A 27,260-nucleotide genomic window follows, 5' to 3' on the forward strand; every position below is an offset into this window, starting at 1 on the left:
ATTATAAAAAGTTGGACTGACTTTCTTAAATTTCACCGTGATTTTCCGTGGTATTTTTTTATAAAATAAGTACTGCAATAATTCTTAACACAAACAAGAACACAAATTATCTTCAGAAAGTAATTTACCGTTCAAAATTTTGGGGTCTGTAAGATTTTGAATGGTTTCTGGATGAAGTCTCTTATGATCACCAAGAAGAGAAATTGAAATATTACAATTAAAATAACTAATTTCTATTTTAATACATTTAAAAATTTTATTTAATCCTGTGATGGCAAAGCTGAATTTTCAGCAGCCATTACTCCAGACTTCAGTGTCACCTGATCCTGTTGGAAACAGTTGGAAACATGGAACGTGGAAACATGACTTTATGATGAAAATACAAGAATAGCATTTATTAGATTTTTTTATTTTTCATTATTATTATTACTGACCCCAAATTTTTAACATTAAAACAAATAGAAACGTTTTCCTTCGCACAGAAACATATTGAATCAATAGATTTCTTACCAGCATCAGTCCTTTAGCTTGTATTTGGAGATGGTGAGCAAGGAAACTTGCATATCTGTTTGTTTCCTTCTCTTCTGAGCAGAAAGATCCTCCTCCTCCTCAGGATGTAAAGAAACTGAGGCAATGCAGGCTTTGAAGTGCAAATAAGACAATCACCTCTCATAGTTTCAGTAGAACTAATGCTTTATATTCCCTTAAAAGGGAAAGTCACATTCCTCAACTGTAACACTTGCATTCTAGATTTTTTTTAGATCTATGTTGACAGCATGAACTGTCTTTTTACCTTGCAATATCCATTCAGCTTTAAATTGTGCAAATAAAGTCTTTTACATTCCCAGCAATTTTCACAAACACACAAGAAACTAAACCGCAACATTAGAGTTGGCAAATCAAATCACACAAGGAAGAATAAAAGTGCAAATAATTTTATTCTTTGTAGATTTTCCAGCTGGTTTAGCAAATATATACAGTGAAATTCATCCTAATATCATCAGTTCATCAAAGATAATTCCCACCCACGTCTTTCTAGTCACCATTCAGCAGATGAGAGTTCAACATCTCGGCATTAAAAATACAGAGTAAAAACAACATTGACAGGGTAAAAGAAGGAGTGAACTGACAGATCTTAACAGCAGCTGAAATCAAGTGACTATAGATATGGCACTACGACTGGTCACCCATTTATTGTCCACTGAGCCAGAAAAGTATGAAATCTAAACTTTTCACTTTGAAAGACATATTCAAGTTATTGTGATATGGTGATGTCATTCAGGTTGGTGGTGCATGTGGAGGTGCAAGTGAAACCTCCAAGAAGGATTGTCTCTACTGAGTGGCTTCCCACTTTCAGCTAGTTCACTCTCTTTCATACACACACACACACAGACACACTATCACTCACTCACAACACACAAGTCTTTATTATTAAGTTATTGCCACAGTTGCCATGCACTACCATATACATAGCGAGGGTGATTTCTATATCTATGTGTAAACTTTTGTGCAAGTGTGTTTGGCCCTACGTGCAAGCACATACGCAGTCACATACTGTCTAGTGATGTACAGGAAGCTCAATCAAAGGCACTTCTGAGGAACACACAATAAAATGTGGCCTGTAGCATTATGAGGTAAACTCACATGTATGTACATCACACAACCATGTCTGCAGATTAAAAAAAAAGCAATTCTAACTAAAATCAATCTTTTTAACCAACATTGCGGCAAAGGATCACACAGAGGAACATTATCATAAGCCAGATGGGGGAGATTCTTTGTGCAAATGCTCTTCCATCATACTCAAACATTTAGATAAGTGCACAACCAACACACATCTGTACACACGCAGTCGCTTGTCAAAATATTTTTGACACACATTAATTCAATACTTTTTCTTTTAAGTCAGGAAAACAGATGCTCAAATACAAGTTAAGGCACCAAGCCAGCACAAGAAGCAAACATGGTGACGCTTACGTGCTGAAAGGAGGAAGGCAGGGAGAGCGAGAACATGGTGAACTGAGAGACAGATCAGGAAGGGAAAAGAAAGTACGAGTCGCTCATGTCAGCATGGGGATATCATCATCAGAGATTGTGTCATCAGAGAGAGGGATCAGCAGCACTTCATCTTCTGAAGAAGAACAGGAAAAAGAGGGGGATGCGGAAAGAGGAAGAGAAGTAGGGGACGGGGAGGATCTGAAACGGGAAATGCTCCGCCCCAGCGAGTGGAAGAGAGATGCTAGGGAAGGGCTGCTCGGGGGGATAGTGATGATGGGTGCGGTCTGTTGTGTTTCAGGGTCTTCAATTGGATGGACAGAAAATGGAGGTGGGGGAGAAGGAGGTGGAGGAGCCTCCGCTTGCAGCTGTGTTTCTGTCTGTTGGGATAAACACAGTTTTTGAGGCAAGGACTGACTGGCAGCCTCTGTAGCCACTGAGGAGACTCCAGGACTTGACTGATTGGGCTCAGTGCTAGTATTAGCGGCTTCTGTCTGTTGGGAGGAAGAGGCTGTGGTCTGTGTTGGCCTGGGTGCGGGCCGGGGAAGTAAGCCCCATCTTCGTAGGCGTCGCACAGCTCTGCGGACGAACCGGGGCCTGCGTCTTCGCCGTAGAGAGGAAGCATTGTCTTGCCTGAGGAGCTGTAGTATTCCTCTCAGAGAGAGTGAGACCGTCTGAAAAAAGATTGTGGAAACAAAAACATGCAAAATTGAAAAACCAAACCAAATTTTTTTCTACACTAGACTAAATACACTACCATTCCAAAGTTTGGGATCGGTAAGGTTTTAAAAACGTTTTTGTGTCTCTTATGCTCACCCAGGCTGCATTTATTTGATCAGAAATACAGTAAAACGGTAATATTGTGAAATATTATTACAATTTAAAATATCTGTTCTCTATTTTAATGTATTTTAAAATATAATTTATTCCTGTGATGGCAAAGATGTATTTTAGCAGCCAGTCTTCAGTGTCACATGATCCTTCAGAAATGATTGTAATATGCTGATTTGGTGCTCAAGTAACACTTTTTTATTCACAATGTTGAAAACAGTTGTGCTGCTTAATATTTTTGTGGAACCCGTGATACATTTTTTCCAGGACTCTAATGAATAGAAAGTTCGAAATAACAGCATGTAATTGCCATCTTTTGTTACATTAATCATTTCTTAATTTTCATTATTGATGCACTGCGTATTTCTCATAAAATTGATGTATTAAAACAGTAACAAGAGCTCTAACCTCATTGGGGTTCTCAGTAGGGAAGTCTTCCACTGGTGGAATGATTCCCTGAGCAATCAGCTGACCATAAGAGGGCGGGGCCTGCTGCTGGATCATTTCAGCCTCCTGACGACTGATTGGTGCGAACATGCTGAGAAGGCAAGAGAAGAGTATACAGAAATATTGTCACTATTATAACATAATATTTCACATAATGATGTCCTGATCTTTCTCAGAAAACAAAAGAAAATCAATGACATTGTAAAATTATTATATTTGGAAAATTATGTTCATTTTTGTAGTTATTATCTGGTTTAGATGGTTTTACCTGTACTCTCGAGTCCGTAGTGAGTACAGCTTGCAGGTGCAGCCCATTGCAATGACTAGCAGAAGTCCGCAAACTAGGCTTCCAACGGTAGCTGCGGTTATGACCTTTCGGGGCAGGGTCACAGTGCAGTTAAGCTCATCGGTGCCATCCTTGCAGTCCACCTGTCCGTCACAACGCCAGCTCTCAAACACACACCTGCTCAAACAATTAAACATTGGCAGATTTTAAACGCAAGAGCCAATCATGTGGTGGGCAAAATATATACACCACCATTAAAACATTTGGGGTCAGTGAGAAATTAATATTTCCATTCAGAAAGGACGAATTAAATTAACTGTTCCAAAGTGAGAGTAAAGAGTTTTACTTTGTTACAAAAAAACTATTTTGGTAACACTAGTTAATGTATTAACTAACATGAACTAACCATGAGCATACTGTATTTGTTCATCTTTGTTAACATTAGTTCATAAAAATACAGCTGTTCATTGTTTGTTTATGTTAGTTCACAGTGCATTAACTAATGTTAACAAGATTTTAATAAAGTATTAGTAAATGTAGTGATTAACAACGATTAATAAATGCTGTATAAGTGCAGTTTATTATTACTTCATGCAAACTAATGTATTTAACTAATGAACCTTATTGTAAAGTGTTATCACTATTTCAAATAAATGCTGTTTTCAGCAATGATAATAATAAGAAATATTTCTTGAACATCAAATCAGCATATTAGAATGATTTCTGAAGGGTCATATGAGATTTAAGAATGGCTGCTTAAAATTTAGCTTTTCCATGACAGGAATAAACTACATTTTAAAATATATTCAAATAGATACGTTTTTTTTTTTTTTTTTGTAATGACGTTTCAAATTGCTGTTTTTTGTACTGTATTTTTATATAAAAAATGCAGCCTTGATCGTAAGAGTCTTCACTAAAAATACTTCTAAAATCTTACTGACCTCAAACATTTAAACAGTGGCGTATACTCGTTTATGAACACATACAAACCTGTCACTGTCGCAGTGAAAGGTCCCAGGTTGGCAGATGGTACATTCTCTTTCATCAGTTCCATCTGCACAGTTGAGCTGGTAGTTGCAGCGCTCATGAATCGAGTAACAGACCGGTCGGTCCTGCGAGCGGCTTGCTTTCTTAAGTCCTCCCATCCCACAGAGGAAGTGCCCAGCTTGACAGCCCCAGCATCCTTCCTCATCCAGGCCTGTTTCAGGACAGTCCCAGTGCCCATCACAACGCTGCTTTGGGTTGTAACAGCCTCCCAGTGATCCCCCACAAAGCTCCTCCCAAGGAAGGCAGTAATCCGAGATGCGATAGGTCGCATTAAAGCCACGCCCTTCAAATGAAGGCTCCATACGGTATATCAGGGAAAGCAAGCCGGTGTGGGATTCAACCTCTACTGCTTTGCTATTGGACACGGAGTTGATCTGTAATTGTCAATGAGAGGGGATGTAAGACTTATTATCCATATCATCAAAGTTTGAAGTGGTATAACAGTTTAAAGAAACAAGATTGAAATAGATTAATCTGCATTGATCAATCACAAGCAACATCAACTCACAGACAAAGAGTAAAACTCACTGTTTTAATGACGTTGCCTGAGCCGTGGCGCTGGTCTGTGATTTTGATGATGTCTCGGGGACCCAGTTCCAGTTGTTGAAGCTCTAATTTGAGTGGTCGTGAATCCTGAGGATCAACTGTCCAGACACACAGCAACGGTTGTCCCGTTTGTAAAGGGGGAGTAAACGACCCATAAAATGCACTCAAATATCCCCCACATGGCCCTCCTTGGGGCAGCAAGGCAAAATCAGGGATTTTCGGTGGCGGTACATCTGTGCTGGATAATGGGATCACCAAGGTGCTGGTTTCAGCTGGAAGGAGGTGATTTACGTCATCTATGGGTGGTTCAGGGCTAACATCGTCACATCCATCCTCGTCAGAGCCAAGTTCATCACCCACACCAAGGCATTCAACTCGTCCGTTACAGCGCCACGATGCCGGGAGACAACGTTCACTGTAACATTCAAACTCGCCTTTAAAACAGGGACCTGAGTCTGCAGAGGTGGGAGAAAGACAAATGAACCCTGTTAAACAGGTTCAGTGACAGGGCAGGAACTGTGAAAATTTCCCTTCAATGTGTTCCCTACCTTTAATATATGAAAGACGGAACCCTGTTACTGGGTAGAAATGAGAGAGGAAGTGGTGCGTCACTGTAATGTTTCCCCCTGTCATCTCAAATGGTGCTGGAAGTTGGTAACCGCAGAGTTTGAAAGGGCTGCCAGTGAGTGGAACCACAGACACCCATTCCCGTCCACATCTCATATTAAACTGGGAAAAACTTCAAAAGAGATGGACACAAATGAAATGGCAGGTAATTAAAAAATGTACCATTTACTGTGTAAGGATCAAAGCAATCTCTCACCTTGTTAACAACAAAAGCCATTTGTTAACATATTTGTAAACTTAGATATGCTCATCATTAGGCTGACTTTCACTTTTCACATTCATATTGTTCATATATGCATAGAAGCTTTAATATTTATTTCCAACGATCCAAAAAAAAAGGTTCAATAAAATATTATTAGTACCTGATGATGACACGCTCCCCAACTTTTGAGGTTATCAACCAACTGCAGTTGAGTGGACGGGAAGACCAGGAATGGTGGGCAGAGTTATGAATCTCTCCTTGTCTTTGTTGTAGTATTTTGGGTGAATGATCACAACGAGCTGAAACAGACAGTTAAAGCAAAAATATCTTTACATTTTATTGTGCTCTAGCCCTAAATTTCTATGTGAAATCACGATAGCCGATCTGTGATTTACTGGAGTTATCTGAGAACCATTTCTTTGCAAATTTCTTTCTTCTGCTGAACACAAAAGAAGACATTTTGAAGAATGTGCGTAACCAAACCGTTGATGGACCCCACTGACTTCCATAGTACGGACAAATAATAATAAGGGGACCCCATTTGGTTACCGACATTCTTCAAAATATCTTCTTTTGTGTTCAGCAGAAGAAAGAAATTCACACAGCTTTGGAACAACTTGATGGGGAGTAAATGATGACAGAATTTTTATTTTTAGGTGAACTATCCCTTTATTCTCTAATGTTTTAGTTTTTGACTTCCCCTTCTCGATGACTATTTTAGTCAGGAATGTTGCCTGGGTGTGAATTAAAATAAGCATTCAGGCTGAGAAACAAACAAAGAGATGTCAAGCTCTTCCTTACCGGCACTCAAGACCAGCTCCAGAGTGCAAGGAACTGTGGGAGAAAAAATACAAATCACATATAAGACAAAGAATACTAAATGTGGTTTATTGCCATTTATCATGTTGTAAATACAATCAATCTTATGTTTATGTTACCTTGCTTGACCGTAAAGTCACCATAGTAACCTTTGGTTAAGTCAAGGTCAGTATTTCAATCAACATGAAAAGTCTGCTTCAGATTTATATAATAAGAGTTTGTATCATATCTGCATGATACACAGTCAAGGACAAAATCATGATATCTTACCTGATAAAAACAAAAGACCTAAGACGCAAAGGCTGTGAGAAATAGACATTCTAAAAAGCCAATGACTCGTTGACGTTAATAAAAAATAAATAAAAAATAACTATTTATGGCAAAAATGTGGTCGGTAGATCCATCAGCTCGCCACACTTAAAAGCGGCACCATCACCAATGCGTCCTGTTGGAAGTGTTTAGCTGTAAAGACAAAAATAAACACCATAAACTAACCATTTCAGACAAAGACAACACTGTCAACTGAAGCTCAGTGCCTGACCAGCATTAGCGTTCAAAAACAACCGCTTCAATCAGAAACTCAACTCGATGGCATAACCTCGACAAAAGTCAAAAGTCGAATTAAAATAATCGGTAATTGACAACAACAAAAAATCGCACAGAATGTCTTTCGCACAGACTTCCTGTCTCGCTCTCTTCCCAGCAGTGACGCAACTCGGCGTTGGGCAGAGTAGCCGTTTAATGTTCATAAACGAAACATTCAAACTATTCAGTGACACTTCATACATATAGTCAGAACATATAATTCAGGGCATTTGCTTACATTTCGCCCGTAAAAAAGTAAGACGACCAGCGTCTAAACTGACTGATTGTTCCGAAAGTTTCGTTTCCGACTTCTAACCAGCTTTTCTCGTCTGATTTTTGCTAACGCTAGCTGGCTTCCTGCTACTTACTTTACTTTACATTAGGACACTATTAAGACCTGATACCTCACTATAAACTATTCGAAATTAGATTCTATGCGTTCTTTCGTATAGTATTGTTTTGTGACTTTATCTTTACCGTACCTTTTCTTCTTCTCTCTTGTTGACATTCGTTCTCAGTCACTTCCGTAAGTTCTGTTTCGTAGGTGGGAGAGACGATACACCACCCAACTACGTTTCAGTGACGCTATGTGCACGCTGCTTTCTGCTTGTAATGTTCGCCTTTCAACACTAGATGTCATAATTTAGCGCTTTATTTTCAGCATTGCCATGGATTGTTGTAATACACTGCTAGTCTCCACATTGGTACTGTTTTTTAAGTAGGCCACACACTACCTGTTGAAAGTTTGAACACACCTACTCATACTGTTTTCATCATTTTATAATATTAAAGTATTCACTATAATAATAATTATAATAAACCATGTATTTCTGCATCCAGTGGAATCTTGTCAATCTAATATTGTTAATATTATTAGTATTATAAATCATATTTTTATTATTTACAATTAAATGTTATTGTTTTATTTAAAAACTAGGTGTCCCAGTTTGCCAGTAACGTCTGTAAGATCTTAAATTGTCCTCTATGAGTAAAAAAGCATTTTAAGTTTTTGTATTTTTTCCTCATTTTTTTTAATCCGTGTAGTTTTATCCGAGCGTTTTTTCTTCAATATTTGATTCAACACACTCAATAAAGAAATGTTCAAATATCATTTTTATTTAATCTAATAACAGTATTAATATTTTTAAGTATACAAATATTTTTAGTATAAACAAATCTTTTTTTGTTTTGTAGAATAGGAAAACGAATAGGCTTGGGCACAACGTAGGCCTGGTGTCCACAAAACTAATTTCAAGCATTTAAAGGTTTTTAAGATCCACTAGTTTGTCTTGTAGCCCAGTAGGCTAGTGTATCTAAAACTTTAAAAGAGACTGTCGATGTCTCATAAAACAATTTATGGGGGGAGAATGTGGTAGCCTACAGATCCATCAGCTCAGACATTGTTGGGCTTGGTTTTTTTTTTCATACTTTACTCTATTACATTTAGCCTATCACTATCACAAATAGCACAATACGTGTTTTGTTAAAAACTTATTTTAACTTTTGCTATCTGTTCTAGAGGCGGCAAAAGACGGTTGAAATTCGGAGAGAATTCCTTTAAAAATTCAACCCCCGGAAAGTCATTGAATAATTAGCACACTGGGAAAAATGCACATCTGCAGCGTCGATTCTCTTTTAACCCCTCCCAGTTAGAAGCTCTGAGTCTGTAGTGCAGGCAGATTACCGCAGGGGACGTAAGAAACAACCACGTCTCCTCTCCAGTAGTAGGCCTACCGTAATGCAGCACACGAGATCCAGGGGGCGGAGTTGGATCCAGATATAGGGGGTGGAGATTGGTAGGTTTTGGGGTGGGTTTAGGGAATAAAGGGTTGGAGATGGGTAGGTTTAGGGGTGGGTTTAGGGATCAGGGGGTGGAGATGGGTAGGTTTAGGTATATGTAAGGTAGGAGGAGTTGGATCTGGATCTAACTCCTCCCCCTGGATTTTGTGTTCTGCAGCGAGGACCATCTCCTCCAATCTGACAGTGAAGCCGCCTGTGGAGAGAGAGATCAGCGGAGGACAAAAGAAAACTCCAGTGCAAGATGAGAATGTAGCGCAGATCTAAGATTTAAAAAAAAAAAAAAATCACATCTGAAGATAGTCTTCTCTCTTCGACTGGAAAGCGTATGGTCCAGCTTTACTTTTGGAAAAGTTTTCAATAATTATGATTAGCCTACATACTTTATAGGCTAGGCATAAGTCGGTTTTTATTATTTTTTGTAGCTACTTCGGAAAAACTACCAGGCAGAGTTTTAAGGAAACGTTTTCACTGTTGGAATGGTCTGATTTAGGGAAATCTACTGGGGAAAACTTAGAGGAGAAAACTTTAAGAACGGAGCCTAAAGCATTTTTGTGTCCCGAGCCCAGTACTCTCTCTCGCGCACTGAGGAATGTTACCGAAACTCCAGACGTTACCGCGGCTACTGCCGCTCGCTCTCGCAAGCGTATTTCTGGTGCAAAGCGGGACCAGTGACAAAGAAGTCAGACCAGAGGTAAATGCACAACCAGTGTTGTTCTATTATTGTGTATTGTGTGTGTGTGTGCAGAATTAACCAACATTGTGGGGACCCAATGCCCCCAAAATGATATAAAACTGCATTGTGGGGAGCTGCCAGCGGTCTGTTTGTGTGTCTTTCCACTATCTCTCTATTAAGCCTGTATTGTTGGACACAGATACACTCAGATATTTCCTTCATGAAGTGTATTCATGTACCTCATAATTCACAGTTGAATACAAATGAGGAGTCAGATGAAGCTTGGTTCATCTGTTTCAGATGAAAAACTCTGTCTTTTCGGATCACCAAATATCAAGGTAGAACAAAAACAGGAGTGAGTCAGAGGCTCCAGGGCTCCTAGAGAGGGTTAGTTATTAAAGTGTCGCAATTCTGTGGTTTCTGTAGCCTACTGCATCTATAAATTCACATTTCTTCTTTCTATTTGCTTTGACAGAAAAAATAACGCTAACAGGTAGATATATCATTAGATATATCAATTTGTTTATACACCCCAGAGCCATCCTAATGTTTGTTTCAGAAATAGGCCTATGTCTGGTAGACACATAACTGTGAGGGGGAAGAGAACGAATGACTGTTTTTCAGGACGTTTTGGCATCTCTGTCACAGATGCAGGCCAGGAAATCTGAACGGTCTAAAATAAAGAAAACAAGATCAGAGAGAGGATTTGAAGGGTTAGTTCACCCAAAATTTTTCATTCTGCCATCATTTACTCACCCTCATGTTGTTCCGACTTTCGTTCATCATCGGAACACTATAATGAAGATATTTTTAAATAAATCTGAGCCAGGTCTGTAGCTACTCTCCATTGACAGTTTTAGCAACTACCATTTTCAGAAGAGACACAATCGCTTTATATGATGAACAGATTAATTTTAGGCTTTTATCTTAACGGATGTGTGTGTTAATGAATGTTTATATGAATAAAAGCCTAAATTTAATCCGTTCATCATATAAAGCGATTGTGTCTTTTCAGAAAATTTGGACTAAACTACTTAATTCATATGGATTACGATGTCTTTATGAACATTTTGAAGCATCAAAGTGGTAGTTGCATATAGACTGTCAACGGAGGGACAGAATTCACTCAGATTTTATTAAAAAGATAGTAATAAGATGAACGAAAACTTTGGAACGATATGAGAGTAATTAATTACAGAATTTAAATTTTTGGGTGAACTAACACTTAAAGACATTTTAATAACTGTCTATTTCCATCCCTTCATTCCTTTCTCTCGCACTCCTTTACATTTCTGAGATGGTTGAGAGATGTACTCAAGGCTAGTGTGAAAAACATTCAGCACTCCAGATTCCACCGAAAGCCTTCGAAGGTTTTCAAAGACAATAACAGTCTCCTCATGTGAGAGTCACGTGATCAGAGAGTAAGGTCACGCAGAAGGTCAAATCCCAGATGCCCATTGCTTGTGAAACTGCCATCATTCTTTAGACTTTTGGTTGACGTTTACAATATTTCTTAAGTTATAAGTTTTTTGGTTTTCCTAAGTTGTACAGCCATTTTTCCTTAATATATGCAGTTTTTTCCCTAAGAATTCTGAACTTTACTTCTAATGAACTAAATGCTTTACATTAGGTTATTATGACTTTGCGCTGCACTTTTTCTGTTGTTACAGGTGCTTTTGTTTTGAATACTGTACTAAAACGGCGAAAAAGGGAAGAAATTCAGCCATATTCCTTATGGAAAACAGCTGGGTATTGCCCCCCCCCCCTCCAGACCATAGACGAGGGATGATGTATTTGTTTAAGTAGTATTACAGATGCAAAGCATCTGTTGAAACTCAGCTGAATCTTTCAGACCTTCATCACTTAAAGAGGCTTGAAAAAGTGTTTAGAAGAAAACAAATCATATGTTGAGATTTCATTCAGTAAGACCACAATTTCTCTTTTTGATTCTTGTTTTGTTTACATGGAAAAACAATGTAGTTCTGCAGTATATAAATATATATGTGTATTATGGATGATAATGTCATGAATCTGTAACTGCTGGAATTAGACATTGGTTGTAATTTTTTTTCTGTGAACTCAAATTAATAGGAACTGAAAGATATTTTTGAGTTTGGATTCTTTTTTGGATTGTGATTAATATCCTGTGTCAGAATTAGTTCAGCTGCTCAGTAAATGGGTCAGTGATCTGATCCTCCACGTGAAGATGCGGAGTGAGACACAGGCACTAATGCCTGAAAAACTTTCAGTTTTTTCCATTGGCACAGACAAGGAGGAACGACTGACTCAGTCCTTCTGTCGTGCATTCAGACTCACCTCTGGCCTCCTTTTTTTCTTCTCCTTTCTTTTTCTTCTACCCTTTGTTTTTATATTTCTAATTTTTAAAAAAATCTCTAGGACCTCACTTAGGTTTTGTTTTTTTCTCTCCAACTTGTTTTTCTCGCTCTTTAATGCCTTAGGAGCAGCAGATCAGCTGTTAAAATCATAAATGCTGCTTTTTTCCCCCCTCTGAGCCTGGAAAGTCTGACAGCAATATTTTCTGCAGAGAAACTATAAAAATCAGAGATTAGGGTTAAATCTGTGCACACATTCTAGCAAAACAACATTTGGAATGTCGCAACACTAAAACTGATGAAATTGTTTTCCAGAAAGTGCCGTCTTAGAAAGCACTTCTCACACTGGCTCCATTTCAGAGTTTTAAAGAGGCCATGTTTACGAAGTCTTGATTTTGTTTTTGGGCTGTACGAGAATAGTTTTTAATGCTTGAATGTTTATTGAATTATTATTTTTACAGCACCATCTTCCCAGTGTGTCAGTAATGCTCAGTTTAGTTCATTTCTCTAAGCCCCTTCTTCCGGAAAGCGCAATGTACTCTACTCTGATTGGACGGCTGAACCACTGTGTTGTGATTGGTCAACCGCTTTGAGCGTGTTTTTTTGCCCATGCCTTGGATGGGAATTATTTAAATGAGGAATTATGTGATGTGATCGTTCCCGGAAGAAAACCCAAGACTACAATGGAGGCGTTTCAGGGAGTTCAGAAACAGTGCGTACTGATATAGAGAATAACTCCCTTTGGAATGACTTTGTGCTTCGTAACTTTGCAGACCTTTTTCATGCTCAAATGTCAACATTACACACTAAAGAAAGTTGAAAAAGCACAATAGATTTAATTTTTGCTGTAGCATGTCTGGCAGTGATGTCATAGCATGTGATTACACATAACCTCATGTCTTCTGTATATGCCAGTCACTATCATGTGTGAGTTAATGGTTACTGTTGAACTCTGTTCCCAGATCTGTGTATAATGGCAGCGTAATTAGTACATAAAGCTTACCCAGACAGCCCGAGACTCAGTAAACTCAATAAAGGCTAGCTGTCTGCATGGTAATACCTGACGCATGGCCACACAGTGACTCGCTCTTCCTCAGTCGGGAACGGCAGAGGTGTTCTAAATAGAAGCTTTGACACCCACCACTGGGAGTTCCAGGGCAGCGGAGCATGCTGGGATTGCTGGCTGCATTAAGAGGAGACCTGAGGCTTTTCAGGAGGGAGAAGAGTGGCCTTCAGAGGGAGTAAGAGAGAAAGGGAAACATTTTCATCCTCGTGAGTTAGTGTTTTTACAAAAACGGGGCGCGTCACCACAGCGGAGGCACCACACACAGAAAGCACTCATAAAGAAGGAGGAATTGAATGACGGACTGAGAAAGAAAAATGGAGAAAGAGTGACCAGGTTAACACTACACTATAGTGCCCTATCCACTTATACACTTCCTCGACCAAAATGGTCAGTGTAGACCAGTCCCATTGGAAAATCTACAATGTGAAGGAACTCGTGTGAAAGCAATCACTGATTTAGTGAAGTTGCTCTCTGGATGTGGTTTCTTAATCACTGTAGTGTTATATGCTAACATACAGGTTTGTTGAGGTGTTTCGGCCATTTTAAAGAGTCTAATGGAGTAAGTGCCATAGAATTGAACAACATACACAGATTTTTATCCAAGCTTTTGTCTTAAAATTGTTACGATACTTTGTTTAGTCAATTTGAACTGGTTTATTCACTAAGCCAATAAATTCATTGAGACGACTACAGATTTCTTGCTCAACTAATTTTCAGTTTAATATTGTATGTGAAGTGAACTATGCTTTCTAAAGGTAGCCTAGAAATCTAGACGCACCCTAGCGGCAGCAAAATGTATTTTGCAGCCAGGGCAGTCTAGCAACTCTCCATTGACTTTCGAGCTGCAAAAACCTAAATTGGGTCAGGCCAATCACGTCGTGTATAGAGTAGGCGGGGCGGGCTTAACATAATGACGACAGAGTTGCGACAGTTCCCTGCTACTTGAAAACAAAGAATGACGGCTGCTGCTGGTGAACATCTTTCGAATCGGCTTTGTCCGCGACTCTGGAGTTAAGTTTTTCTTTGAGAAAAGAGCAAAGAACGGCACTTAAGTCATTCTTAGAAAAAGGAAGATGTGTTCGTAGTTTTGCCGGCCAGATATGGCAAAAGTTGAATGTATCAACTAACGTCAGCTCCGCTGTTGGGAAAACGCTCTGGTTGGTTGAAGCGCTGTCCTATTGTGTGCAGAGGGAATTTGAAAGACAGCCGTTTATCCCGCCCCTCGGATTGAGCCGTGTCTATGGTGAGTTGCCAGACCTAACATCTTGATGTAGGTTTGGCTTGCCAGGCTATTCTAAAGTCACAATAACCCTAAAATGCAAAGACATTTGGGATATAGTTTTAGAACGTTGCACATAGACCAACATAAGTTAATATTTAGTTCCAAGTAATTCACATTTCGTAAGTGTATGTGAATCAAAAGGCCCCAGAACTGGAAAATATGTTGTTGTTGTTTTTTACAGTATAATTAGCTTTATGAACATAATTATGCCTTAATTTCAACCATAGTAAATCTGAACGGTCTCTATGCCATCATGCTCGTCTTCCTTTTTCTCAATTCTTTTTGTAGCCGATACAGATACTGCTTATACTTAGAAAAGAAAGAAAGAAAGAAAGAAAATAAGAAAGGGAGGCAGTCTGAGGTCACAAGGATTACTGAAAAATGCTTGTAATTTTTGCTGACACTCTTTGTGGTTGGACTGGAGACACTGGCTGTCTGATCCTTAAAATGAGACATTTACCCAGTTAGTCTAACAGACAGTCACTCCTAAACCTGTAACCTTTGTTAACAGCCCAGATCAGCGCATTAGTCTACAACCACCTGCACAGCTATAATCAGAGCCATAACTACTAGACATGAGGGGGACACGTCCCTTCAGTATTCAGAATACCAGTTTATCATGTGGGTTTTTGCTTTTTTACAGTGAACATATACCAACATTTTTTCCTTTGAGCGCAAGTCATAAGCACATGAAGCTCTGTTCTTTGAAGCTACATAATTACATTACCATTGTCGTTTGTTTAGCTGTACATTATAAGATATATTTAGATTTTATTGGTAGTTTTCCTTTTTCTCTCTTTTCGTGTTCTCAGTGTTAATTTCAGTAAGCCAGAAAACAAAAGAACAGTTTTAATTCAAAGTCAGTCTGTCTTTACCCAAGTGTGGCTAGCCCTAATCCCACCCCTAAAAGAAAACATTTAGCATTTTTAAATAATAAAAGTTATTTGCTTTTCTTCAGCAAATATATCCCCCAAAGTATAACTAGGTTGGATATTTATTGGATATTTTGGACAAGTTATATTGTGGTCATAAAGTCTCTGACACACTGCTACTTACAGTTACAACACATAGTTAAAGCCTTTAAAATGGTTGAGCATCCATACACACTCTTTTACTCACAAAAGTTTAACCAGGTCATAAGCACACACACATCTTTGTGCTTGCACTGCGGTTCATCACTGATGTTTGTGGACTTTGGCAGGTTTATGTACAATTAGATTTTTTAAATTCAGACAGCATGTCATGTGGATGTGGTGCTGCACTGAGACATTTGGAACAGTGAGGACACTTCAAAAACATTCAGCCCAACCTTTAATTCACTGAGGTCACAGCCATGACACCTGTGCTATTTCATGCTCTGACAGAAGTTGTGATGTTTTCCAGAGAAACTTTTTTGTGCGTGTGTGTGTGTCTTTTATTCACGTTGAATTTGGTTTATTATAATTAAGAAGAGTAGTTATGTGTGTTGTGTGTTAATGTGACATTCATTCTCTCTCAGGCATGGCTCCAGCAGTATGGGTATCTTCCTCCTGGCGATGTTCGGGCTCAGGCAATCCGCTCTCCTAAATCCATCACCTCCGCCATATCCGCCATGCAGAAATTCTATGGCCTCACTGTCAGCGGCACTATGGATCCAGCTACACTATCGTAAGTCATGCCCAGTCTCGTACATCTCTATTTTGTTAATTACAGTGGTACAGATGAAGTACTTATAAAAGTATATACCCTAATAAAATATTACTAGTATAAGTACTCATTTTCAGTATTACCTGAAAAGTACAAAAGTCATTTAAAGGGATAGTTCACCCAAAAATGAAAATTCTGTCATCATTTACTCTCCCTCAAGTTGTTCCAAACCTGTATGACTTTCTTTCTTCTGCTAAACACAAAATAAGATATTTTAAAGAAGGTTGGTAATTAAACAGTTGCTGGTCCCCATTGACATCCATAGTATTTTTTTTTTCCTACTATGGAAGTCAATGGGGACCAGCAACTGTTTAATTACCAACCTTCTTCAAAATATCTTATTTTGTGTTCAGCAGAAGAAAGAAAGTCATACAGGTTTGGAACAACTTGAGGGAGAGTAAATGATGACAGAATTTTCATTTTTGGGTGAACTATCCCTTTAATACTTAACTTAATTATTAAAAACAAAAAGCACTGATCAATGAACCACATTGATTATTTATTTTAGCCAGCACTAGTCATTTGTCAGCAATAATAAGAAAAATCAGTTCAGACATTTAACGTGTATGTTGATCTGAGAATAAGCTAACTTTTTATTTTATAACCAAAGCTTATTATACCTATTATTATACCAATACACTTTCATAGCACATTTAGTTCACAAATAACTGACAGTCATGACCTAAGAAGTATTTTAATTTACAGTGACATACTAAATGTATTAACTATTAGTAGCTTGCTTTTTGCACTGTTCAAGTTGTTAACTCAAGCACAGCTGCAATTTGATTAGTCCAATTCAAGAATGCGATTTGTGAACAAATTCAGCAGTTTCACTGGAAAGAATCGTCTCATTCATGAATCGTTATCGCATCTTGGTTTGGATATCGGGTGGTGATTTCTTCAGTTCGAAAAAGTTTACCAAAATAAAAGTACTCTAAAATTTAACCTCATTACTGTCCACCACTGGTTAATTGTGACCATTTAAAGATAATGTGCAATATGTTACTCAGTAGTTAAATTATTTATGCTAATGACTGACAATCTTTGTCCACAAAAGGATGACCTGAAAGAGAATTAAACATCTGATTTGCTGTCAGTTTTCTTGATTGAGTGACTTTATGTCTTGCATTAACATGATGTTGTTAGGGCGATGCAGCGGCCGAGGTGCGGTGTTCCAGATAAATTCGGCTCTGAACTGAAGAGCAACCTACGAAAGAAGCGCTATGTCATCCAGGGCCTAAAATGGGACAAAAGAGAGGTCACATTCAGGTATGGAACTGTAATTGACAGCCTAAGGAAAATTAATAATAGTAATATTTAATGGCACTCTATCCACCTTCATTTTAATGTAAGAGCAGACGCAGCCATTTGTAACTTGAATGTGCGAGGCTTCCGGTGTCACCCTCTTCCAGCTATTTTAGCTGTACAAAAACAGTCCGTTGTGCTGCTTGATATTGCAAACTGATATTTGTTATCATATTATTTTAATTTCTAATCATAATCATAAACACTGGTTTGTAGCTCAGATAGTTTTACCATATACTGCACTTAGTTATTCTTCTAGTTATTTACCTATAGCAGGTAATGTATCTGAAGTCTCATGCATTTACAGAAAATAGCTCTCAAAATTGCTAAATAAGGTGGATACACCTGCCATTAACATGCATTTTTGTATTCAGATAGTATTCTGGATGGAGCAAGCTGGATTGCATTTAGATTTTGCATTCCAATGCAAGAATAAACATTCAGAACACGTAAATGATGACTAACTTCTTCAAAACATTATTAGTCTACTTCTTCTTTTTCAGAAGTGGAAATAGTTACCAGACTTTACGTATTTATTTAAAAATGACCAGTTTCATTCCTTCCTTCCTTAAAGGAACACTCAGATTTAGCAATTAAAGGAGAACTCCGGTCAGTTTTAACATTGAGCTATTTTTTTGTAAATTTGGAGTGCTGTCAGTACAGAGAACAACGACAAAAATCGGTGTTGCCTACACCGTGTTATCCTCTTTTTAAAATTTGCACCCTGATGACTTAAATGGGGCAAGTTTTAAACCTGCTTTTAGCCTCTTAACATCCTTGATGTGTCATTACAAGTGCCCAGCCATGTGAGTGATTCCTTCAAAGTGAACACGGGTGAATCTGACTGCAGTAGATGTGAAAGATATGTATAAAAGTGATGTTAATTCAGCCAGCGCACATACCTGTATTTACATCCTGTTTTCGGTCGAAGTCCACAGTAGTCGATTGTCGAGTTGCTTAGTTACCTATGATCACACGCGTGAACTCGACAATCGACTACTGTGGACTTCGACCAAAAACAGGAAGTAAATACAGGTATGTGCGCTGGCTGAATTAACATCATTTTTATTAATATCTTTCACATCTACTGCAGTCAGATTCACCGTGTTCACTCTGAAGGAATCACTCACATGGCTTGGCACTTGTAATGACACATCAAGGATGTTAAGAGGCTAAAAGCAGGTTTAAAACTTGCCCCATTTAAGTCATCAGGGTGCAAATTTTAAAAAGAGGATAACACAGTGTAGGCAACACCGATTTTTGTCGTTGTTCTCTGTATTGACAGCACTCCAAATTTACAAAAAAATTAGCTCAATGTTAAAATTGACCGGAGTTCTCCTTTAAGCACAAATGTTTTCTTCACCCAGTATCCAGAACTACACTCCTAAAGTTGGTGAGACTGCCACACATGAGGCCATCAGGAAGGCCTTCAAGGTCTGGGAGGCCGTGATACCACTCAAGTTCCGTGAAATCCCATACAGTCAAATCAGTGGCAAGGTGGACAAGTTTGCAGATATCATGCTTTCCTTCGCGGAAGGCTATCACGGAGACAGCACCCCATTCGACGGCGAGGGAGGTTTCCTGGCCCACGCGTACTTCCCTGGTCAAGGTATCGGAGGTGATACCCATTTTGACGCAGCAGAGCCTTGGACGACAGGCAATGTTGACCAGGGAGGTGAGCAAAGGATGAGAGAATGTGAAAATGTTTCTGTCATGCGTAATGTGTGCATGTGAAGTCCGTGTTATTTTACATTTAGAGTATCATTGTTCTGCCTCTCTTTCAGGTAATGATGTGTTTCTGGTGGCAGTGCATGAATTAGGTCATGCTCTTGGTTTGGAACACTCAGGCGATCCCTCTGCCATCATGGCTCCGTTTTACCAGTGGATGGACACTGAGAACTTTGTGCTGCCCGATGATGACAGACGGGGGATCCAGCAGATATATGGCAGTCAGTTTGCATTGCATGCATATATTTATTTTTATTTACTTAAAATTTTTATAAGGATTTTACATGTGCAGTTTTATTGACAAACGAAAAACCGGATACAAAACAAGCAGAACTAAGACATGACATAAACATGAGCATTTGACTTGAACAGACTAGAGCGTGGCATAAACAGGCTTGACCAAACTCATCAACCACAGGTTACATAGAAAAAAACTAGTCAAGAGAAAATGGAAACTTGAGGGCTATAAATACACAAAGACTAATGACTAAAAAGATACACCTGAGAGTAATCAGTAAGTGTGTTTGACATGAAGCGGCGCTGCGCAGACCGATCGGTGTATGACATCAAAGTACCGTGAGAGCGAATCAAAAGCATATAGAGCATCTGCTCTCTAATCACTCTCGCCATACTTTGATATCATACACTGATCAGTCTGTGCAGTGCCGCTTCAAGTCAAACAAACCTAAAGAAAACATAATACATGAAACAAAGGAACCACATGACCAGATCACATGAGGGGAGCAGGGAATCACATGACATGACAGGAAACATGAATGTAAAACCAAATTAAAAACAGACATGACATGTGTCTTTCGGCAGGTGCTCGGTCTGGTGAAAAGCCCCACCCCCCGGCACCCCGGCCCCCCACTCCCAGGCCAGATCGCCCATCCTTTGGCCCCAACATATGTGAGGGACACTTTGACACCATTGCTTTCCTCAGGGGAGAGATGTTCGTGTTCAAGGTACAACAGAATGCAAATGAAACTGTTTTGTGTGGACATTGCATGTATTTTGTGAGTACTTTTTTATTTTTTATTTTTATATTTACACCCCCTCTACTTCACAGGAAAAGTGGTTCTGGAGAATGCGTGATGGTAAACCTCAGCAGGGGTATCCCATGCCCATTGGACACTTCTGGAAGGGACTGCCTCCCTCTATCAACGCAGCCTACGAACGTTCTGATGGAAAATTCGTTTTCTTCAAAGGTGCGTCTGTCTGTCTTCTTTATCATTTTGCCTTTCGTTGTAGACAAAGTATTTTAATGCTACCGATCCCGATCTGAATTCTGACTTGTGATGCAGCCTGAATCATAATGACACCGTGTTCGTTCGTTGGCCAGAGGAGAACTGGCCCCCCGGCCCCGACTGAGCCTGGTTTCTCACAAGATTTTTTTTCTCCATTCTGTCACCTGATGGAGTTTGGGTTCCTTGCCAATGTCACCTCTGGCTTACATAGTTGAGGACACTTAATACTCAACAATATTATTGATCTGAATGTACTGGTGCTGTTGAATGAGAACTGAACTGGGCTGAACAATGATATCATGTTTTGCAGAACTGCTTTATAGATGAAATGAGCTAATTTAATATCTGATGATCTTCACATCGAAACTGAAACTACTTCAGCCTAAATGCATCATTTCCTGTTATCACTGAAATAATTTGTATTGTATAAAGCGCTATATAAATAAAGGTATCTAGACATTGCATCTCTGGTTCTAATAGGTGTCTCAAATTATCCTCTCACTAGGTGATAAGTACTGGGTTTTCAATGAGGCTAAAATGGAGGAAGGTTATCCAAAAACTTTCAAGGAACTTGGCACTGGCCTACCAAGAGACAAGCTGGACGCAGCTGTTTTCTACACACCCACTGGCAACACTTACTTCTTCAGAGGAACCAAGTAAGTTTCCAGTGTCACTCACCATATCTTACTCAGTGTCTGATTGTAAAACCATGTGATTTCATGTCATATGGAGAAAAATATTTCCTCTTCTTTTTTTTGTGAACTTCTCCCTTTCTTTTATTGTTTTTCTTCCCCATTCATGCCTTTTCTGTTTTCTCAGATATTACCGTTTCAATGAGGAAAGCAGATCTGTGGATTCAGACTACCCCAAACCCATCACTGTTTGGCAAGGAGTACCAGATAATATCAAAGGGGCCTTCATGAGCGAGGATGGAGGTACAGAAGCTTTAGTTCTCCACTATCGTTCACTATATATTCATATTGTATATATCGTATATATTCACTATCCTTCAAAAAAAAAAAATAATAATAATATATATATAATGCAAAAGTTTGGGGTCAAGATTGTTTTATATTTTTGAAAAAAGACTATGCCAACAAAGGATGCATTTATTTGATCAAAATTGCAGTAAAAACTATGGTTGTCACGGTACCAATATTGCAGTAGTAGATACCAATACCAGTCAAATTTCATGGTTGTCTGTACCAAATTTTGGTACCGTAGCAAAAACAGTTCGAACTCTTTTACTATTTTATTTATCTATTTTGAAATAAAAATATTAATTAAATTAATGAATTTATTATTATTTATTATGATAATAATTATAAGTAAACATGTAGCCTTCAAATGTGAACATTGTATATAAAAAGGTCAAGTGAATAATTAGTAATAAAATGAAGGACAAAGAAACAAATACACATAGAGCAAGTAGCAGGTCTGTTTGCACTTACACTCTTAAGAGCATCTATTTTGGCATACAGTATCATATTTTTATCCCGTCTGTTGCTGTGGTTATATCACTGTCAATCATTGCTGTTTCGGATTCAATCACGCATTTAAATACAGTTGTAAATCCGGAAATTTTGCAGTGTACTGAGCAGCATGAAAAACAAAACTTCTATTCAAGTGTATATGAGTTATAAACAGAAAGCGAGCAAAGAGCTGAAGCCATCAATCACTTCAGCGCCTGCTCACTGAGAACACCGCTCCTGCGAAAACTTCAGTGTTTTGAGTGGATTCTGACTAACTTAATCACCTCTGATTGGCCATTGCGTTCACACACTCAACAGATATGTCTGTGATTGGCTACAATGATCAGTCCTTCAAAAACAGTTGTAAATAGAAACCTTTGACACTCTTCACAGAGTGCTTACACAGATACACACGGGAGCGTTTGAAAGCAACCGCCTATCAGTGGGTACCAAATATGCCCGGTACTCGTTTACTACTGGTACAGCAGAACTGCTGGTATAGCCACATTTTTTTTTTCAAATTTTTTTTATTTCAGTACCGACAACCCTAGTAAAAACAGCAATATTCTGAAATATTTTTGCAATTTAAAATAACTGTTTTTCGATACATATCACAATACTGAACTAACAATACGATATTATTGCGATACTCCACGACATATGATAAAAGGTTAACAAAAAATGTGCTGTTGATTAAAATGGTAATTTTATATTACATTGTGGGTGTAAATGAATAGGCTTGCACTCTATGACTGACTAGATATATTTAAAATAATGTAGGCCACTTTTTACTGGTAACATAAAACATTTGGCATCATTAGGACCCACAAATATTCCCCCATTGCATTATTATACATTATATTCAACAATATACATAGTAGATTAATGTAGTACTGACACTAAAACTCTAAAAACTTAATTTTTATTTTGGGTGAACTATCCACGATACATATTGTTGCATTTTTATATTGCAATATATTGTGACACGACATATTGTTACACCCCTAATATATATATAAATCGTGTTAATTTTTTAATTTATATATATATTAGGGGTGTAACAATATGTTGTGTCACAATATATCGCAATACAAAAATGCAATAGAGATAGAGATTTAGAATTTAAGAGCCACTTTTACTGAATCAGCTTTTTCCACAATTTTTCAGCCCACACCTACTTCTACAAAGCCAATAAGTACTGGAAGTTTAACAATCATCAACTGAAGGTGGAGCCAGGCTTCCCCAAATCTGTCCTGACTAACTGGATGGGCTGTGAAGGGGAGGATCCCATGAATAGGGTCGGCACAGACGAGGAAGTGCTTATCATTGAGGTGGACGAGTCAGAAGGCGGAGGCATGGGAAGAGCCGCGACCATCGTCATCCCGCTCTTTCTTTTGGCCTGTGTGCTTGTCACTTTGGGGGCTCTGCTGTTCTTCCACCACTATGGCACCCCTCGACGCCTCCTCTACTGTCACCGCTCTCTGCTCGATAAGGTTTAGAGATGAACATGAAAGGCATGGGAAGAGAAGTGTAAGAGGGATACAAGTAGATGACATTTGGAAAGATTGTATTAGGATGGAGTGAAAATGAATGTCAGACAGTAAAGTTTGGTTTACAGGTCTGCAGGCAGGGAGAGATGAAAAGGGATGTGTATTGTATGTTTTTCTATTTACATGTACTTCTCTGCCATTAATAAGAAATCCGAAATGGAGTGGGAGATAAGAGAGACAGACACAAGCCCTCCTCCATCTCTTACATGGTTACGGTTTATCACTCAGTGAAATGCACTTTTGTTCCTTCAGTCTTCTCTTCAGTATATAATCCCTCCTTTATCCTCTCTGAAAATCTCCCTCTCCAGATCCGAACTTGACTCCAGCCGGCCGGCTGTTTGATTGACATGTTCTTTACACTAATTGATCTCACTTTGACATGCTTCATTAATTCAGATTTTGCTTTTTACATTGCTAATCCAGTGAAAACCTCCTGCATCCCCATGAAGTGCCTTTGCCATTGAATTAATAGAATGGAAGGACTATCATAATTGACCTTCCTTGCACCTTTTATTCACCACAAAGATATTTGCACAAAGTATGGCTCGACTGTAGAGACCTGCTGTACGTGAAAGGTCAAAGGTTAAAGGTCAAAGTTCAGGGAGAGAGAAGCCCAGCAGCTTCTGCAGTAGGCCAGTTTTAAATACACTTCTAGAGCAGAGCTGTCCATCTGTTTCAACTCAAAATGCTATTGTTATTGCAATGCATTTGGTATTTACTATGTTTAAGTACGTCATTAATGATTGGCATTGTTATTATGACTATGGTTATTGTTATTATTGTTCTCCTAGTGTAGTCTTGCCTATTTTAAATTGTCATTTCAAGTCCTGCTGGACACAGGCAGAATGTGACTTATTTCAAATTAGTCAGGTTTCTATAATAGAAGAGGCTGGAGGAGAGACATTTTTCCCGCTCTCCACCTTCCAGAAGCAAATAAATAATTATTTATGAACAGTAATGGTGCTATGGGTTTTCTGTAACAGGGCTGAATACATCATTTATTAGACATTTCTGAATTAGTTTTAACAATGATAATGGTAATGATATTTATAATGATAGTGATATAGTGTAAATGTAAAGGAATGACATTTTTGCCTGTTTCATACTTTTTGTACTTGGAAATGAAAATTAAATAAAGTTCCTTTTTTTAACGTTATTCTCTCTTTCCTGGACCTTAAGAAATACAATTCTCTCATGAGTGAGTTCCAAATGTACTGAAAAGTTCCATGGATTATCTATCTATCTATCTATCTATCTATCTATCTATCTATCTATCTATCTATCTATCTATCTATCTATCTATCTATCTATCTATCTATCTATCTATCTATCTATCTATCTATCTATCTATCTATCTATCTATCTATCTATCTATCTATCTATCTATCTATCTGTCTGTCTGTCTGTCTGTCTGTCTGTCTGTCTGTCTATCTATCTATCTATCTATCTATCTATCTGTCTATCTATCTATCTTAACTGTCTATCTATCTATCTTAACTGTCTGTCTGTCTGTCTGTCTGTCTATCTTAACTGTCTATCTATCTATCTTAACTGTCTGTCTGTCTATCTTAACTGTCTGTCTGTCTGTCTATCTGTCTATCTATCTATCTTAACTGTCTATCTATCTATCTTAACTGTCTGTCTGTCTGTCTGTCTATCTTAACTGTCTATCTATCTATCTTAACTGTCTATCTATCTATCTTAACTGTCTGTCTGTCTGTCTATCTATCTATCTATGTATCTATCTATCCACCTATCTATCTATCTATCTATCTATCTATCTATCTATCTATCTATCTATCTATCTATCTATCTATCTATCTATCTATCTATCTATCTATCTATCTATCTATCTATCTATCTATCTATCTATCTATCTATCATCATCTATCTATCTTTGTTTTGGACAGAAAACTGATGAGTGTTTGCACATATCCTCATATCTGAGAGAACAAGGGACCAGACTAGAGAGACATATGACTGTACTTTGTAGTGAAGGAGGAGTGTATGCTTTTCTTCAAAGTGTTTTAAAACTGTTCCAGCTGACAAAGTCAGAAAAAACAGCGCTCTGCCATTTCCGGTTCTCCCCCTCCTGCTTCCCTCCCTCCCCGTTTCTCCACACAGCAAAATTGTTCTCTTTTATGAGGCGTTTTTTAATGAACGGCCCACCACAAACATCTCTGTGCTGTTTTTCCTGTCCCCTCCCTTTCAAATCTATTTCTCCCCTCATCTTTTAATCCCTCTTCGCTCTGTGTTACTTTTTGCATTCTTTTTGAATAGGTAAATTAGTCAGATGACTAAAAATGCCAGTTCAGCATGATATAAATTACATGAACTGACTTGTTAAATTACTCTTCTATTTCTTCTCTCTCTCTGGCACACTATCCACTACTGGTGAAAAGTACAAAAAAAAAACATCCGGTTTAGATTTTCTAGAAATTGTGGCTGCCATTATTAATATTATTATTAATGTTCCACAAGTAGATTTTTAAAACATGCATAAGCCTGTAATTTTTCTTTATATTACTTATAGGCCTATAATTTTTACTGAAACTATCATCTGTTTATTGGATGGACAAATGAGCTGAGGACAGGAAGTCTGGCTCTCGTTATGGTGGTGTGGAAGAGCTCTAGTCATGTTTGGTGAGCTTGGTGCTCGGATGGCCAGGGAAAAAGTACACAAACGCCCACATACACGCTGAGCTGGCGAACAGGACGTGGCCTGGACAGTTGCTTGCAATTTAGACTGTGTAAATGTGTTCCTGCGGGAGAGGAGCAGGAAAGCAGGTGGCTTATAGAACCCCATTGCTATAGTTCAAAGTTGCATATACTGGAAAAGCAACCAACCATAACACGAAATAAGTCCTAAATAGGCCTGAATCAGCAGCCACAGAAAAAAGGAAGAAAAAAAAAGAATTACACAGACAGTTCGGTTGCACTATCCCCTACCCCTCGCATGTTTGTTTAATAAATATTTTGGGAAGTTTCATAAGAGGGTAATAAGAGGGTGGTATTCTATTAATAGAAACTATTACTTCTTTGTATATTAAAATCCACCATGAAGAATTTTGTAGATTTTCCCCATTGGGTGTCTTCAGCTCTGAGCACTTTTCATTTTTATTAAAACTTAATTTTTTTTTTCTTATATATATATATATACACTGCATGTTTAGGGAACGCAAAAGATTAGAAAAATATTTTTTCTCCCATCCCAAATTTTTTCACCACCACATCCCTTTAGAGGCTCCGTAGATTGTTTTACCCAGTCCCAAACTTTTAATTTGAAAATTCAGTATAAAAATATGAATTACATGATGTTTAAAAATATGATGTAGACAAATAGTGAAATAATAAACGATTTCACTATTTGCTGTCTGAAAATAGTTGACAATTTTTTCCCCAAAAAGTTAGTAACTTATTTACCAAGAAGAAAAGAGTGTTGGGTTATGCTTGCTATGAAATATGAGATATGTTGTGTGAAGAAAATAAAGCAATATCAAGGTAAAAATCTTTTTATCGCTCCCTTATACGAGTAGGAAGTGTATTGCTATATCCAAAACCCTTGGCCAAACACATACTGTAACCTTAGCTGTGTCATATCCTGTCAGGAAGCCCTCCAACATACATACATATACCTCGAGCCCCTCAATCTGCCATCATCACACACTTTTGCTCCATACTCTAATGTTTCTTGTCTGCTTTCACAGTCCACAGTCATTTTTTTGTCTTTTCC

General features: G+C 38.2%; 2 protein-coding genes across 2 annotated transcripts; one reads left to right on the forward strand and one right to left on the reverse strand.

The window, feature by feature from the left end:
• Positions 1–678: 678 nt before the first annotated feature.
• Positions 679–8,003, reverse strand: lrp10 (low density lipoprotein receptor-related protein 10). The gene is made up of 10 exons (XM_081392184.1): positions 7,868–8,003; positions 7,071–7,262; positions 6,783–6,815; positions 6,142–6,280; positions 5,701–5,891; positions 5,135–5,607; positions 4,550–4,980; positions 3,542–3,736; positions 3,235–3,364; positions 679–2,669 (listed from the first exon to the last, which is right to left on the reverse strand). Exons 2-10 carry the CDS (start codon positions 7,117–7,119, stop codon positions 2,061–2,063), a joined length of 2,250 nt encoding a protein of 749 aa, XP_081248310.1. The 5' UTR covers positions 7,120–7,262; positions 7,868–8,003; the 3' UTR covers positions 679–2,060.
• Positions 8,004–9,367: 1,364 nt separating this feature from the next.
• Positions 9,368–24,683, forward strand: mmp14a (matrix metallopeptidase 14a (membrane-inserted)). Its single transcript, XM_081392434.1, has 10 exons — positions 9,368–9,876; positions 16,038–16,186; positions 17,372–17,494; positions 18,898–19,205; positions 19,315–19,479; positions 20,081–20,223; positions 20,328–20,466; positions 21,011–21,161; positions 21,325–21,440; positions 23,145–24,683. Exons 1-10 carry the CDS (start codon positions 9,775–9,777, stop codon positions 23,474–23,476), a joined length of 1,728 nt encoding a protein of 575 aa, XP_081248560.1. The 5' UTR covers positions 9,368–9,774; the 3' UTR covers positions 23,477–24,683.
• The last annotated feature ends 2,577 nt before the right edge of the window (positions 24,684–27,260 follow it).

The sequence above is a fragment of the Scardinius erythrophthalmus genome, assembly GCF_964197995.2.
Source record: "Scardinius erythrophthalmus genome assembly, chromosome: 2".
NCBI lineage: Eukaryota > Metazoa > Chordata > Actinopteri > Cypriniformes > Leuciscidae > Scardinius > Scardinius erythrophthalmus.

Excerpts from the sequence above, each read along its gene's own strand:
- lrp10 (XM_081392184.1), bottom strand. The coding sequence starts at position 7,119 with ATGTCTATTTCTCACAGCCTTTGCGTCTTAGGTCTTTTGTTTTTATCA. Across the intron at positions 6,816-7,070 it reads AGGTCTTTTGTTTTTATCAG|TTCCTTGCACTCTGGAGCTG; the intron begins GTAAGATATCAT and ends TTTCTCCCACAG. Across the intron at positions 5,892-6,141 it reads GGGGAGCGTGTCATCATCAG|TTTTTCCCAGTTTAATATGA; the intron begins GTACTAATAATA and ends TCTCTTTTGAAG.
- mmp14a (XM_081392434.1), top strand. The coding sequence starts at position 9,775 with ATGTTACCGAAACTCCAGACGTTACCGCGGCTACTGCCGCTCGCTCTC. Across the intron at positions 17,495-18,897 it reads AAAAGAGAGGTCACATTCAG|TATCCAGAACTACACTCCTA; the intron begins GTATGGAACTGT and ends TTCTTCACCCAG. Across the intron at positions 20,224-20,327 it reads GAGAGATGTTCGTGTTCAAG|GAAAAGTGGTTCTGGAGAAT; the intron begins GTACAACAGAAT and ends TCTACTTCACAG.